We start from the raw sequence: 13,590 nt of genomic DNA on the forward strand, positions 1-13,590 counted from the left end.
TATACATCACCTTAAAACTGCAAAAAGTAAGAACGAACTAACTATACTAAATAAAGAAAAGAATTTTAGAGCCTTTATATTGCTGTCTTCACTACTTACTATATAGTGGCCTTAAGCAAGTAGTAACTTAAGGCACCCATTTCTCAGCCTTTGTATAAAAATTAGAATGATCTTGATAAATTTATGACCGAATTAAGTAAAGACCAATTGAGTGTAATTTATGTGGCAAGTAGTTTGTGAATTCTGAACCTCTTTAGTTGGCATTTTCAAAACATTCTTCAGAATTATACTTCTCACTTTTCCTGGTCACCCAAATACAGCATACTGCCAGAAACCGAGCAAGAGGTTATTTGTAAACCTCAGAAGGAACCAAGGAAGCAAAATGGCTCTTTGTTCTAGGATACAAGTTAACTTAGACTACAGGCCCTGTTTCTATCTCTAGCTCATGTTAGAGTTCCCTTTCAGTCTTAGGGCCTGAAAAACCAGTTATTCTCCATTCTTCCTGCAAGAATGTATTTACTCTCATTAGACTGGAGGGGCAAAGAGATTCAGATTTATTTCTGTGGGGCAAAGGATGTTGGCTGAGCTCACTGTTAATAGGGGAAGGAGATAGGGGAGCCATATAACAGTTGTGTGATCAAGGCACACTTTTCAACTTCTGGTGCTCAGTTTCCCCATTGTAAATCTGAGATAAAACACTTAACAGGTAAAGTGTTTCTGTTCTAAATATTATTATATGATCCCTTTTCTTTAAGGGGCCAGATGATATTTTAGATTTTGCAGGTTGTATGGTTTCTGTTTTAACTCATAGCTAATGAGGATTGCTGTATTCCAGGGAAATGTCATGTACTATGGGCCACATATGTCTTTTGGGCTGTAGTTTTTTGAATCCTGCTTTAGAATGCTTCACTAAATATTTGGTCCTTGTATTACCACCCTGCGTAATACTGATAAACACGTTTTATTGCTGACATATGTGCAAGAATGATTTGAATTTGAGTATTCACGAAATCATGAAGAATAAAGTGTGTGAAGTAAGATGCATGCATACTATTTTCTGTTCCATAAAAACAAATTTTAAATGTTCTGTTCATGCCTTTCTATCACTTAGTGTTGCATATACCAGTTACTGTGCCTTTATTTCCTCCTTATTGTATCACACCTGTGCTATTTGGCCCCTGTTGTAGTAGATAGTGAACAGAAACACGTTTTTGAAGGAAAAGAGGCTCTGTTTCTAGTTTGAAAATGTCCTTGTGAACACATCTTGAATAACAGTGTCAGCCAGTTCCAATCCTTAGTCTTTGAGGAAGCAGGGGTATCCAGTAGGTACAGTGAAAAGCAGCTTCATTCTTGGCCTCATGGAATTGGAGACTCTTAAACATTGACCTGAGCATTAACCAGAGCTGGGGAAAGTAAGACTACATTATTCATTTTTGGGATGAGAACTATATAATAGCCTGCCAGTATGACCAGCTGGTGCCCAACTATGTAAGGGTTTAGAATGTAAGTAATAAGGTTTCTGGCACTAGGCTTAGAGCTTTCTTGCTTAAATAGAAACCTTATATGAGCTTAAATAAAAAGAGTATTGCATCCTCTTTTCTTTCTAGTCACACTGCTTTCCCTTGTATCCATTCATGTGTTGCATATTCAAGTAGTAAGTGAGTAAAACTTTCTTACTAGGCCATTAGAGACCCCTAAAATATATGTGTTCAGTTTACACAATTTTAGAAGTAGCAGCTTAGAAGAGTGACTGGCCCAAGACCACTGACTAGTTGGCAGGAGGCCAGTGCACAAACATAGGTCTTAATTTCCAGAGCAGTGTTTTTTTTTTTTTTCCTTCTGAAATTGTCATCTTGAAGTTGATTTTGTTAAGGTTTGAAATGCTGTCTAGCCACTGTGATTGCTAATGGCATATGTCCTAAGTTCTGTCTATATAAACATCAAATTGTTGGTGGAATTGTTTGTTTTGAGTGTCTCAGTCCTCATTTTTATTTTTCACGTTTTTTGGTAGTTTGGAAGAATGTCTAAAGTCTCAAGCCCAAATTAGCTTAAATCCTGTCCCCCTTTCTTCCTTATCCACCTGTTTATTCATATTAACATTCTTTTCTCTTTATCATTTACTTTTTTAAAGATAACATCTCAGTAGTTTTATCTGATTCAAATGAAGAGAACTAGAGCTAATAATATCAATGGATACCTGAATATTGAAACATAAAATGCTTTTGACAGTTACAGAGGAAGACTATTCCAAATTCAGCTCAGAAAAAGAGAATTAAGAAGATAAGTACTTTGAACATAAGGAAATACTTGTTGACATATAGGAATGGTAACACTTCATAGCCTAAAGGCTTATTATAGCCTTGCAAGTTGGATAGGCAAATATTAAGAGGAAAGGATGGTACTAGCACTTAGGATTGATTCCCAGTCAGTCCTGGGCTAAGATTTGTTTGCATTTAACAGTGAGAATATTATTTTTACGTAAAACTTGTTGCCCAGGATGGGTACTTTAATATAGGGAGCAGCATTAGTCAAGAATTAGACTTTATTTTATAGCAGCTTCCTTTGGTCTTCTTTCCTTGAACAGTTATTGTGATGCAAACAATATCTATTGGTTTTAATTACTTCTGAGAGCTGTTTTGTAGATTTAGGCATATTATAAAAGACTTTGCTATAGAGAATGAAGTACATGCCAGGGAATAGAGAGATAAAGCCTAAAGGTACAGAGTTTTTAGAAACCAGGTTTATTTTTGCAGTAAAGCCTAATTTCTTTGTATGTTATAAGGTTGGTAATTTTGGTACATCCTGTTCTGTACCCAGACATATCACTAAGGGAAGATTTGATGAGCATGGTACTGTTAAGAACAAAAACCTACTTTGGAGATATTATAAAAACTGTTATATCTCTTTTTCTTTCTTGAAAAATGATGAAGAGCAACTGATATTAGAGTGATAACTAGATTGTCCACTCTTTTTTTATATTTATTTTTTAGTTGTAGTTGGACACAATACGTTTATTTTATTTATTTTTATGTGGTGCTGAGGATTGAACCAAAGGGCCTCACGTGTGCTAGGTGAGTGCTCTACCTCTAAGCTACAACCCCAGCTAGATTACCCACTCTTAAGTAGTCTGTTTGAATCATCTTACTTCATTATTTTCTTCATTTTCCTAATCAATAGCCAGACATAAGTAGTTAGTATTTAATCTCTTCCTCCTGGGATGGGGATGTGGCTCAAACAGTAGCGCGCTCGCCTGGCATGCGTGCGGCCCGGATTCGATCCTCAGCACCACATACAAATAAAGATGTTGTGTCTGCCGAAAACTAAACAATAAATATTAATCTCTTCCTCCTACTTAACCCATTGTCATTAATTTTTCTAACTTTGCCCATCTATCCTGGGTACCTTTTTGAAGAACTTCTGGCTTTCAGAAGACTTACACTTGGGGATGGCACACACCCATTTCCAGCCTCTCTTTTTTTTTCTTTTTGGTATTGGGGATTGAACTCAGGGGCACTCAATCACTGAGCCATATCCCTAGCTCTATTTTGTATTTTATTTAGAGGCAGGTTCTCACTGAGTTGCTCAGCATCACACTGTTGCTGAGGCTGGCTTTGAACTCCTGCTCCTCCTGCCTCCGCGTCCCAAGTTCCTGGGATTACACTCGTGTACCTCTGCGCAGCCATTTCCAGACTTTGAAGCTGCCTTGCAAATTCTAGGACCTTCTTGCATATGTGTATATGTATGTGTATGGTTCTTTCTGTCATCCCTTTTATCTCCACTTTAGTAAGTCAGCTTCAGGCGGCTTTCTGATTATAGTCCTTCTTGATTTAAAGATTCAGAGAGATGCTCATTTATTCTGAGCTTCCTATAACAGTTTCTATGACCACTTCCTTTGGTTGTTCAGGCAATCCCAGTAAGTCTCTCTTGGGGTCAAACTTTCTTCTTCTTCTTTTTTTTTTTGACATAATTAATTTGACATTTATTGTTGTAAAATTATTATTGTCACATAGTCATACTTAGGCAGGTCAAGGATGGGGATTTTTAAGTAGTTGCAAAAAGGAGCACAATTTTATGATTGTTGCATAAACATTGCATTAAGTGTCAAAGTAACACATTGGAGGAATTCAAATGGCTTCATAAAATTGAAGGGAGGGGTCAAACTTTCTAAGCTGCCCTTTTTCTCAGAGTGGCTGTACCTAGTGACTCCCTTGCCCTTCACTCGGTAGTTATCAGACTGTGCTAGGTGATGTGGGGGATCCAGAGATGAATCCTACTCAGATCCTATCCTCTGGTTTGTTCACCAGAGCCAGGCATGGTGTTACACACCTGTAATCCCAGTGACTCAGGAGGCTGAGGCAGGAGGATTGTAAGTGGAGGCCAGCTTCAACAACTTAGACCCTATCAAAATTTAAAAATGAAAAGGTCTGAGGATGTAGCTCAGTGGTGGAGTACCCCTAGGTTAAATCCTTAGTGCAAAAAAAGAAAAAAAAGGAACTTGTATACTAGGAGGGAACATAGACATAATGATCATACAAGGTTATGCATGAGGGCAGAAAGAGAGCAGCGAATCAAGGGCTTTGAAGGTTCACAAGAAGGAGGGACCACTTGCAGATGGGGATATTTAAAGAAGACTGTGTAGAGAAATGGTAGTTGAGCTGAGCATTGAAGAAACTACTTTTTCATTATGGACTTTGATTCTTCCCTGTCTAGTTGTGGAAAGCAAACTTTTAAAAAACAGATAAATTAATAGGTACTGGGAGCTGAGATTACTTTCAGCAACAACCATTCAATTCAATTCTTACCTCATTATTAAACAGTTAAACAGTCTTATTCAAGGATTTATAAAGTAATTAGTGAACATAAATAATAAATTGAACATTAAAAATGAACTAAAGTTGGGAAATTCTATATTGCATTTTTCATAAGAGTGATCTAAGCTAATGTGGCATGGTCTTAAGACCGTTTTGTCTATTGTCAACTTTATATATAAATAGCTTTCCCCAGTGGTAAAGATAGTGACTTAACACGGAATGAAAATAATCCTTAAATAAATCTCTTGTAACTTTTAAATGCATGCCTTTTTTCATCACCCAGATGAACCCAACACATTTTCTATGGGCCACTAATGTTATAAATTGGCTACTTCTGTAGTAAAATCAGTTCAGTTACAATTAATGTGTTAATGGCATTTAAAATTGCTTCATATTTTTTAACTTGTTGGTGTCTTTGGCCAGCAAAATTATTTTGTGTTTTCAATTAGGCATTATTACTTGAGTGTTAAATCATACCTCAGTGAGAGAATATTGAGAACACTAATTAGTTTTTCATAAAATATATTGCTTGGCTTATTTATTTATTTTTTATTGACATGAGGTCTTGCTATGTTACTCAGGCTGGTCTTAAACTCCTGGGCTCAGGGAATTCTCCAGCTTCAGCCTTCCTAGTAGCTGGGTCTATAGGCACATGCCATTGCACCTGGCTTGGTCTAATGTTTTAAAGCTCAATGCACTGAATGGATCTGCTTTAGGAAAAGCCTTTTGATAAAAGGACTCACCTTTTCCAGGAATTTACAAGTAACTTATGTTCTTCCAAGAGATATTACTAATCATCTCTGCAAAGATGCTAGAAAACATGCTTTAGATCTTTTATCTTTCTTTTTTTTTCCCCGTGGGAGAATCTGTGTCCTAAATAGAGAGTGCTTTTGTCTTTTGAGATCAGGAATTTATTTTAAAAAAAAGGAGAAGGAATAAAGAAAGTGTGGCTGGATGGAAAAAATATAAAGACTGTAATTAAATGCAAAGCTCAGATGTAACTTACCTTGTAAATTAAACTTAATGTAAAGAAGAACATTCAGATCTGTCCAATGATGGAAAAGAATGCCTTACCAGTAAGCCAGTTTTCTGAACTAGAGAGAGAGAGAGAGAGAGAGAGAGAGAGAGAGAGAGGGGCACTCAAATTTAAGCTGGATGACTACTTAAGGGAGAGTCCTGGGGTTGAAACAGAGATTAAAGAGGAGTTGGGCCCCATGCAGAGGAGTGGGCCTGGTTGTCTCTTGGTGTCTTTTCAGTGCTCAACTCCTCTGATGGAATAAAATATAAGAGGCATTATTATTGACTTGTATTTTTTGCTTCTATCTTCTCAAGTTAAAACTTAACATTTAATTCATTTCTAGTTAAGAAATATTTGATAACCTGTTTAGACACAACTCCACTGCAACAGTGTGTGGCTCTGAGCCAGCTAAAGATTCATTCGTGATCTATTGACTACACGGACTGACCTTGCCGCATATGCAGAGTTGGAGCAGTTCAAAATGTAAAAGCAAACCGAACAGTGATTGTATAAAAATGCTTCTTGAATTGTGTACTTTTGTGATGTATTTGGGACGAGATCAGAGGACAGCTGAAACTTGTTACTTCGGCTAGTTGCAGTGGTGCATGCCTGTAATCCCAGTGGTTGAGGATTGCGAGTTCAAAGTCAGCCTTAGCAAAAAGCAAGGTGCTGAGCAACTCCTGAGACCCTGTCACTAAATAAAATTCAAAATAGGACTGGGGATGTAGCTCAGTGGTTGAGTACCCCTGAGTTCAATCCCCAGTACCACACACATACAAACATACCAAAAAAAAAAAAAAAAAAAAACTTGTTACCAAACTTCTAAATCTTACAGACCTTTGCACTCCATTTAAACCTACCCATCATTAGTGAATGTACGAAGATGTCACATTGGTAACAGTGCATCTTCCTCCTTTAACTGTATAGCAGTTTGTGTGGAAGATTGTGCTAAGATCATACCTGTCCATGGACCCATGCTGTGAAAGGTTAGATTCTTTTTTTGAGCTTTTTTTCATAATTTTCATTTCCAGAAAGATTTTTTTATTTGCCCATTTAAAAAGATTAGATTTTATCACTCTCTTCATTGTCATGAATATCTTATAGAAAACTACTAATAAAAATAAATTAATATTCTCTAGATTACCTTGAATTTTTTCTTATAAATGCATCTTAAGTTGTATATATATCATGTGTATGTGCTAATAAGTAGAAATGTCATGAGAGCTGAATTGAGGGGAATCTCACTGGATTATTTAATATTCACTGAGTATTAAATAATACCCAGCCGTGGTAACAAGTTTCAACTGTCCTCTGATCTCTTCCCAAATATATCACAAAGGTACACAATTCAAGAAGCACTTTTATACAATCACTGATTTTATCTAGTCATTTCCAACTGTGATTCAACACTTCCCTTTAACTCCTTCCAGAAACTCCAAGAACATACTGCTTCCCAGATACTTTAGAGTTCTTGTTGATGTATAGAGCTGTTTATAGGCCTCCAGCACCAAAAATTGGCTCCAAACCTTTTCCCATTACATCATCACCCACTAATGTCATTATACCAGAGTGAAGTCTGCTTTGAAGATTATACTTCTGTTTTCCTTCCATTTCTTTCCTCTCTCATTTTCTTTGGAAGGAAAAGGGGAGGGAGGTCAGAGACCTGAGACAAACATTTTTGTGAACTGAACATCCTTTTAGGCTAAACCTAGATTTGTCAGTCTTCAGTTTCATTCTGCTGTTGGAAACTGATCTGCCTAGCATGCATCCACAAGGAGTCTGGAAAGTGACACGTTTGATCATGTGATACCTAGCTTTGGTGCCTTTTCTTTCAGTCATTCAGAATTAGTTCTAAACAACTTACATAGCTGTCTGCCAGCATCCTGTCACTGGCATGTTAAGCCTTTTCAAATAATTCTCTGGAATAGAAATTCTTAGGAGATCACCAAGTTTCTGGTTCTTTGTGCCTAATTACACTGTTGCTTGCATTTAACTGTTTGCCAGATAAGTATTTAAGCAATCTGGAAGATTTTTTTTTCTTTTTAAAGACATTACAATATTATCTACAATTAGAACTAATGTGGGGATTCATGTTTATCACAAAACACTTGACCAAATGTAGGTTCTGTCTCTCTTTATGCTAATTTTAATTCACCATTATTTCAACTGTCTTTAAAGCTTCTGTTTGCCGTGTGTTATGTTTGGCTTTGTGCCAAAAAGCAAGGTTCTCGTCAGGAAAGATTTAGGAAGTAGGTAGTTTCAGTTCAGACTTCATGTCACCCACTTAGTTATTGACATGGTCTTTTGCACTTTTATGTCTTTGAGACAGAGTTGTCTTAGATTAGAAGTAATAATAATTACCAGTAACTTCAGAAAAATGGGCTCCAGTATCTGAAACAAAAGAATAAATTTGGTTCTTATTTTAAAAGATTTGGGGACTAACATTTTGTTCCATATTAATCTCTGGGGACCTTAATATATCTGCTGCAAGCCATGACTTGAAGTTTGGGAAACCATGGAGAACCTGAAAAGGCTTTGAAAGTATAGTAGACTAGGGCAACAAAATTCTTTCCCCACTCCCACAAGAAGTTAAAGGTCTTGATTTATATTTTGATTTTCTAATTAGAGCTCCTTTGATTTTCTCTTGTGGTGGTGTAATCTAAACTGAAGGAAAAACTTTCCTCCTAATTTTTTCTGCTAAGATTTGAATCTGTGCCAGAAATCTCTAGTAGAGACAAAGTATATATCTTATCAGACTGAAAAATTAGTGAAAACATCTATAAAGAGAGAGAAATTACTAACATGGACAAAAAGTCTGACTTTATTAATTTCTAATGTGTCTCATGTCTGTGTGTTTTCAGTTATCGAAATGTCCACAGAAGGAGGGTTTGGTGGTACTAGTAGCAGTGATGCTCAGCAAAGCCTCCAGTCCTTCTGGCCTCGTGTTATGGAAGAAATCCGGAATTTAACAGTGGTAAGGAAAATTGAGAAACTTCTAAAGATGATTTAAAAAAACTTGAGACTAAAACATTTTCATTTCAAGCATACTTACAAAGGCATCATAAATTCCTGACATAGTACATTCCTGTATGCAAAAATGAAGATATCACTTACCTTAGGTAAGGTAGCTGTGTGTCCTATATCATCTTAGTGGTGTTTTTTAGGTGTGTGGGTGTGTAATGGATACTTTGATTTGGATGTTTGTTGTCTGACGTGAGATATATCTTTTATGAGAAAAGCAGAGATCTTACCTTCGTGAAGTTGATATAGTTCATTGCTTTCTTCTTCTTTTTTAAAAATAGTTCATTTCTTATTGCCTAATTTAGTGGCCCTGTAAATTTCTAGAACTTGGGGGAAAATAATTGACAATTTATTTAAGAAATTGGTTGTGAGGCAGACACTCTTTTGAGGTATTAGGGGCTAGGGCTGTGGCTTAGTAGCACCCTTGCCTGGCATGTGTGAGGCACTGGGTTTGATTCTCAGCACCACATATAAATAGATAAATAAAGATGTATCAACAACTAAAAAAAAATATATATATATATATATATATATATTTAAAATTTTGAAAAAAAATGCATTTAGATCAGGGTTTCTTAATAGCAGCATTATTGACATTTTTGGCCAGATAATTCTTGTTGTGAGGGGCTGTCTTGTGTACTATAGGATGTTTAGCAGCATCTCTGGCCTCTATTCACTAGATGATAATAGTATCTTCTCCAAGCTGTGACCACCAAAAATGTACCAGATATTGGCACATGTCCCTTTGGGCTAATATCATCCACTATTGAAAACCACTGACTTAGAAGAATCCAACCTTGTAATTACAGCCAGACTAATTTACTCAATAAGTATTTATTAAATACTCACTGACTTGGGCATAGTGATGACTCCTGAATCAGTAAAAGGCAATGTGCAAAGGGAGTGCAGAAGTCATAGTGCTTGCTTCTTGCTGGTTGAGTTAGGGAAAGCATCAAGTAAAGCCAACATGTTTGTTGCATCTTGAAATATGAATAAGCATTCATCAGATTAAAAAGATGAGACAATAGATTTTGGGCAGTGAGAAGGGGTCTGTAAAGGAATGGAGGCTTAGAGCAGAAAGCTTTTTGTTTAGAGGAGTAGCAAGAAGATTGGAGTGCTGAAGGTTCCTACATGAGTAGTGGAGGTTGGGGTAGGAGGACAGTCGGGGTGTGAGAGTGGTAGTAGAAGGTGAAACAGGTTAGAATTAGAGTATTTTCAGAGTACAGGATCATGTCCTTAATGAAGACTGTTCCATTTGGTATTATTTTAGCAAATACTGAAGGAGTTCCCTCTATTGAATATGTCATTCCTGCCCTAGAGATATTAGCATAAGGGTAGAGACAGTACTGAATTCCTTATTGATGTGGAGCTAATATTGCAATTCCTTAGATTTAATGGCTTTTAGTCTCTGCTAAAACAAGGTCCCCTTATTTATTTACTCAACAAATATTTTGCACTTATTGTAGCTATGCTGAATTTTATGGGTCCATTAGTACGCCAGTAGTACTCAGGGAACATGAGTTCTGTTGACAGACTGAAAACAGGTAACAAAAGAAATAAACCAGGGGCTGGGGTTGTGGCTCAGTGGTAAGTAGAAAGAACAAACTAGTTTCCCACTGTGATAAATACCCACTAACTACAAGGGTAAAAAACTTATTTCAGGGCTAGGGATGTAGCTCAGTGGTAGAATGCTTGCCTAGCATGTGTGAGGCACTGGGTTCTATCCTTAGCACCATATAAAAATAAATAAAGGTTCATTAACTAAAAATATATTTTAAAAAAACTTATTTCATTTTCTGAATATATCTGTGGGTAGTGTTTATTTACATAAGGGGTTTTCAGCAGTGGAATTTGGCTTGGTTTTTTTCACAGTGGCTTATGTTCAGAGTAGATTTCCAGTGAAGAACCATTGTTTCTCTTCAGCAGTCTCAACGTGGTAGTTATTTGTACTGTCTCAGAAAAGAGAGTGGAGGGAACAATCGTATTATAAAGTCAAAAGTGGGATGTTTTTCTCAAAAATTGGGAAGATAATCTAATGGTTAAGCTTACTGGGTTTTGGTGTGAGGGTCAGTCTGATAGAAAACTGGCAGTATGGCAGGATTGGCCCATTTAGAAGTCTGCACTAGCATGGGCTCAGAGACATAAATTCAGGACCAGGCAGGTGGCCAGAGAGGTTTAAGCTCAACACTTTAACTTTTCTGTATCCCGTTGAGCTTTGATTGATTGATTAGATGATAGTTGCAATAAAAAAAAAAATAACAGGGCTGGAGTTGTGGCTCAATGGTAGAGAGCATGCATGAGGCACTGGGTTTGATCCTCAGGACCACATAAATGTAAAATAAAGATATTGTGTCCACCTAAAACTTAAGAATAAATATTTTAAAAATATAATAATAAAATTTATTATCTATTTTTAAATGTTTGGTTTAGTAGCATTAAGTATATTCATTAAGTATATTTTTGGGAAACACATCTCCAGAACTTTTTCATTTTGCAAAACTGAAACTCTCCCAATTAAAACAACTCCCCATTCCTCAGACCCTGCTAACCTCCATTCTCCTTTCTTTTCTATGAATTTGATTACTTTAGATACTTAATGTAAGTAGAGTCAAATATATTTGTCCTTTTGTGACTGACTTATTTCACTTAGTATAATGTTCTCAAGGTTCATCCATTTGTAACAAGATTTCCTTCCTTTTAAGACTTGATAATATCCTGTTATATGTATATACCACATTTGTTTATCCATTCATCTGTTAATAGACACTTGAGTCATTGCCACCTCTTGGCTATTGTTGAGTAGTGCTACTATTATCCTGGGCTTTTTTTTTTAACCTACTGGTTTACTTTTCAAGTTTGTCAAAAATGCAGATTGTGGTATTGACCAAGTTTTATCACCTAGACATCTAGTCTATCAGAGGTTTAAAGAGGATTGATTACTTTGAGGCATTCAGTTTTGGTTTGGGGTATGGGGCAAAGAATAAAAAGAGTGTTTTTTTAATATCTCTTCCATTGATTACTAGACTTCTACTATGCTATGATATCATCTGCTTAGAGCAATGTCTGGCATATTGTACCTGCACAATAATATTTGAGTGAACCAGACTCTTCCACTTCATATTTAATGTAAAGCAACATCAGTTACAAGTTTCAGTGAAATGTGATTTAATAAAGTAAGGGTGGTTTTTCCCTTTATAAGACTCTCTTTTTATTCTATGCTCAGGACTCTAATTTCAGCACATGGAGGCATTTGTTTCTCTGACTGTACCTCATGTTGCCTGTGCTACTTGACCAAATATTTTGGCATTTCATCTGGGCCTTTCCAGAATTCAGCAGTACTAAAAATCAGACTTCTTCAAATATGCCATAACCTCTTAGGTTGACACCTCAAAATGTTTAACAGATTAAAAAAAGAATTCATTATGCTTAAACCATCCAAACATAGTATAATTTAAAAGAATATGCATAAAGTGTTGTTGTCTCTCTAAGCCTGGGAAACATACCTTTTCAAAACCAAGAAATTATAATTTGCTAGATGATGTGTTTCAAAAGCAGCAAGAAAGGGTCATAGCTAAAGAGATCATATTATTTCCGCCTAGTAGAAATGTGAAATGAGGCAGAAATTTACAAAATGCTCCATTCCTTCACCTTACTGATACCACTCTGGCCCTCAGTCCTGCAAAAGCAATTTATCTTTTATCTCTGCCTGACCATTGTGTTCCCTCATTCTTAAAAGCTCTCTAATTGTCCATAAATTCAGGTGTTATCTGGGATTGAAGTTGGCTAAAAGCCATCCCAAAATGATAGTGTACCAGAGTGAATGTATAAAATACTGCGTATTCCTGCTCAGGCAGAGCTCTAGGAACAAAAGGTAATAGACTTTGTGACGTTAAGTTTTACCCCTCTGGACTTCCTTCACAGTTGAGAAGGCAAAGCTAACTTTGGTCTTTGGATGGGGGTGGTGATGATGCTGAATCTTGATAAATCTAATCCTCCCCCAACTTATTCCCAGTCAGCTGTCAGTTAGCTGTAAATTAATGCCTAAGTTACTTTCCTTTAATTGACAGTGGCATCTTTTTATTTTTTGGTAGCAGGGATTGAACCCAGAGGTGCTTAACCACTGAGTCACATCCCCAGCCTTTTTTTATATTTTATTTAGAGATGGGGTCTCACTGAGTTGCTAAGTACATCACTAATCTGCTGAGGCTGGCTTTGAACTCTGGATCCTCCTGCCTCAGCCTCCCGAGTTGCTGGGATTATAGGCATGCGCCACAGTGCCCGGCAACAGTGGTATCTTTTCATTACTCAGTGCCTCCAGATTGGACAGTTACATTTCTAACACTATAATCAAACCTGATAATATTTTTTAAATGGTTATTTAAACAGGAACTAGGTGGGGACCTCTGGTGGACTATTATAAAATGAACTGTGTTGTGGGCCCTTCCTGTAGAGTGGTGCTTCTCAGACTGTATTGTCTCGTTATAGAACCTTGTTAAAATTGCTTTTGATTTAGTAGTCCTTAAGTAGAGCCCAAGATGCCACCTTTATTTTGTGTTCTCAAGTGATGTCATTGTTGGCCTAAGGATGTCACTCTGAGTAACAAGGCTCTAAAATAAAAGTTCTTAACTTTCACTGACTCTTAGTCAAAAAACTTGATGCCAGGACTCTACTCCCCAGAGTTCCTTATTCATTTGTCTCAGGGAGTACCCATGCATCTTTCAAAAGATTCCCAGGTGATTA

General features: G+C 36.7%; 1 protein-coding gene across 6 annotated transcripts in view; it reads left to right on the forward strand.

Annotated features, from left to right (window-relative positions):
* Positions 1–13,590, forward strand: part of Nfyc (nuclear transcription factor Y subunit gamma) — a 62,617-nt gene that overhangs the window by 23,643 nt on the left and 25,384 nt on the right. For all 6 annotated transcript variants that reach the window (XM_078026021.1, XM_021735993.3, XM_040288453.2 and 3 more), the window contains exon 2: positions 8,691–8,803. In XM_078026021.1, coding sequence (XP_077882147.1) covers positions 8,699–8,803 — 105 coding nt within the window. In that variant the 5' untranslated portion in view covers positions 8,691–8,698. The remainder of the gene's footprint in view (positions 1–8,690; positions 8,804–13,590) is intronic.

This window comes from Ictidomys tridecemlineatus, chromosome 11, assembly GCF_052094955.1.
Source record: "Ictidomys tridecemlineatus isolate mIctTri1 chromosome 11, mIctTri1.hap1, whole genome shotgun sequence".
Taxonomy (NCBI): Eukaryota; Metazoa; Chordata; class Mammalia; order Rodentia; family Sciuridae; genus Ictidomys; species Ictidomys tridecemlineatus.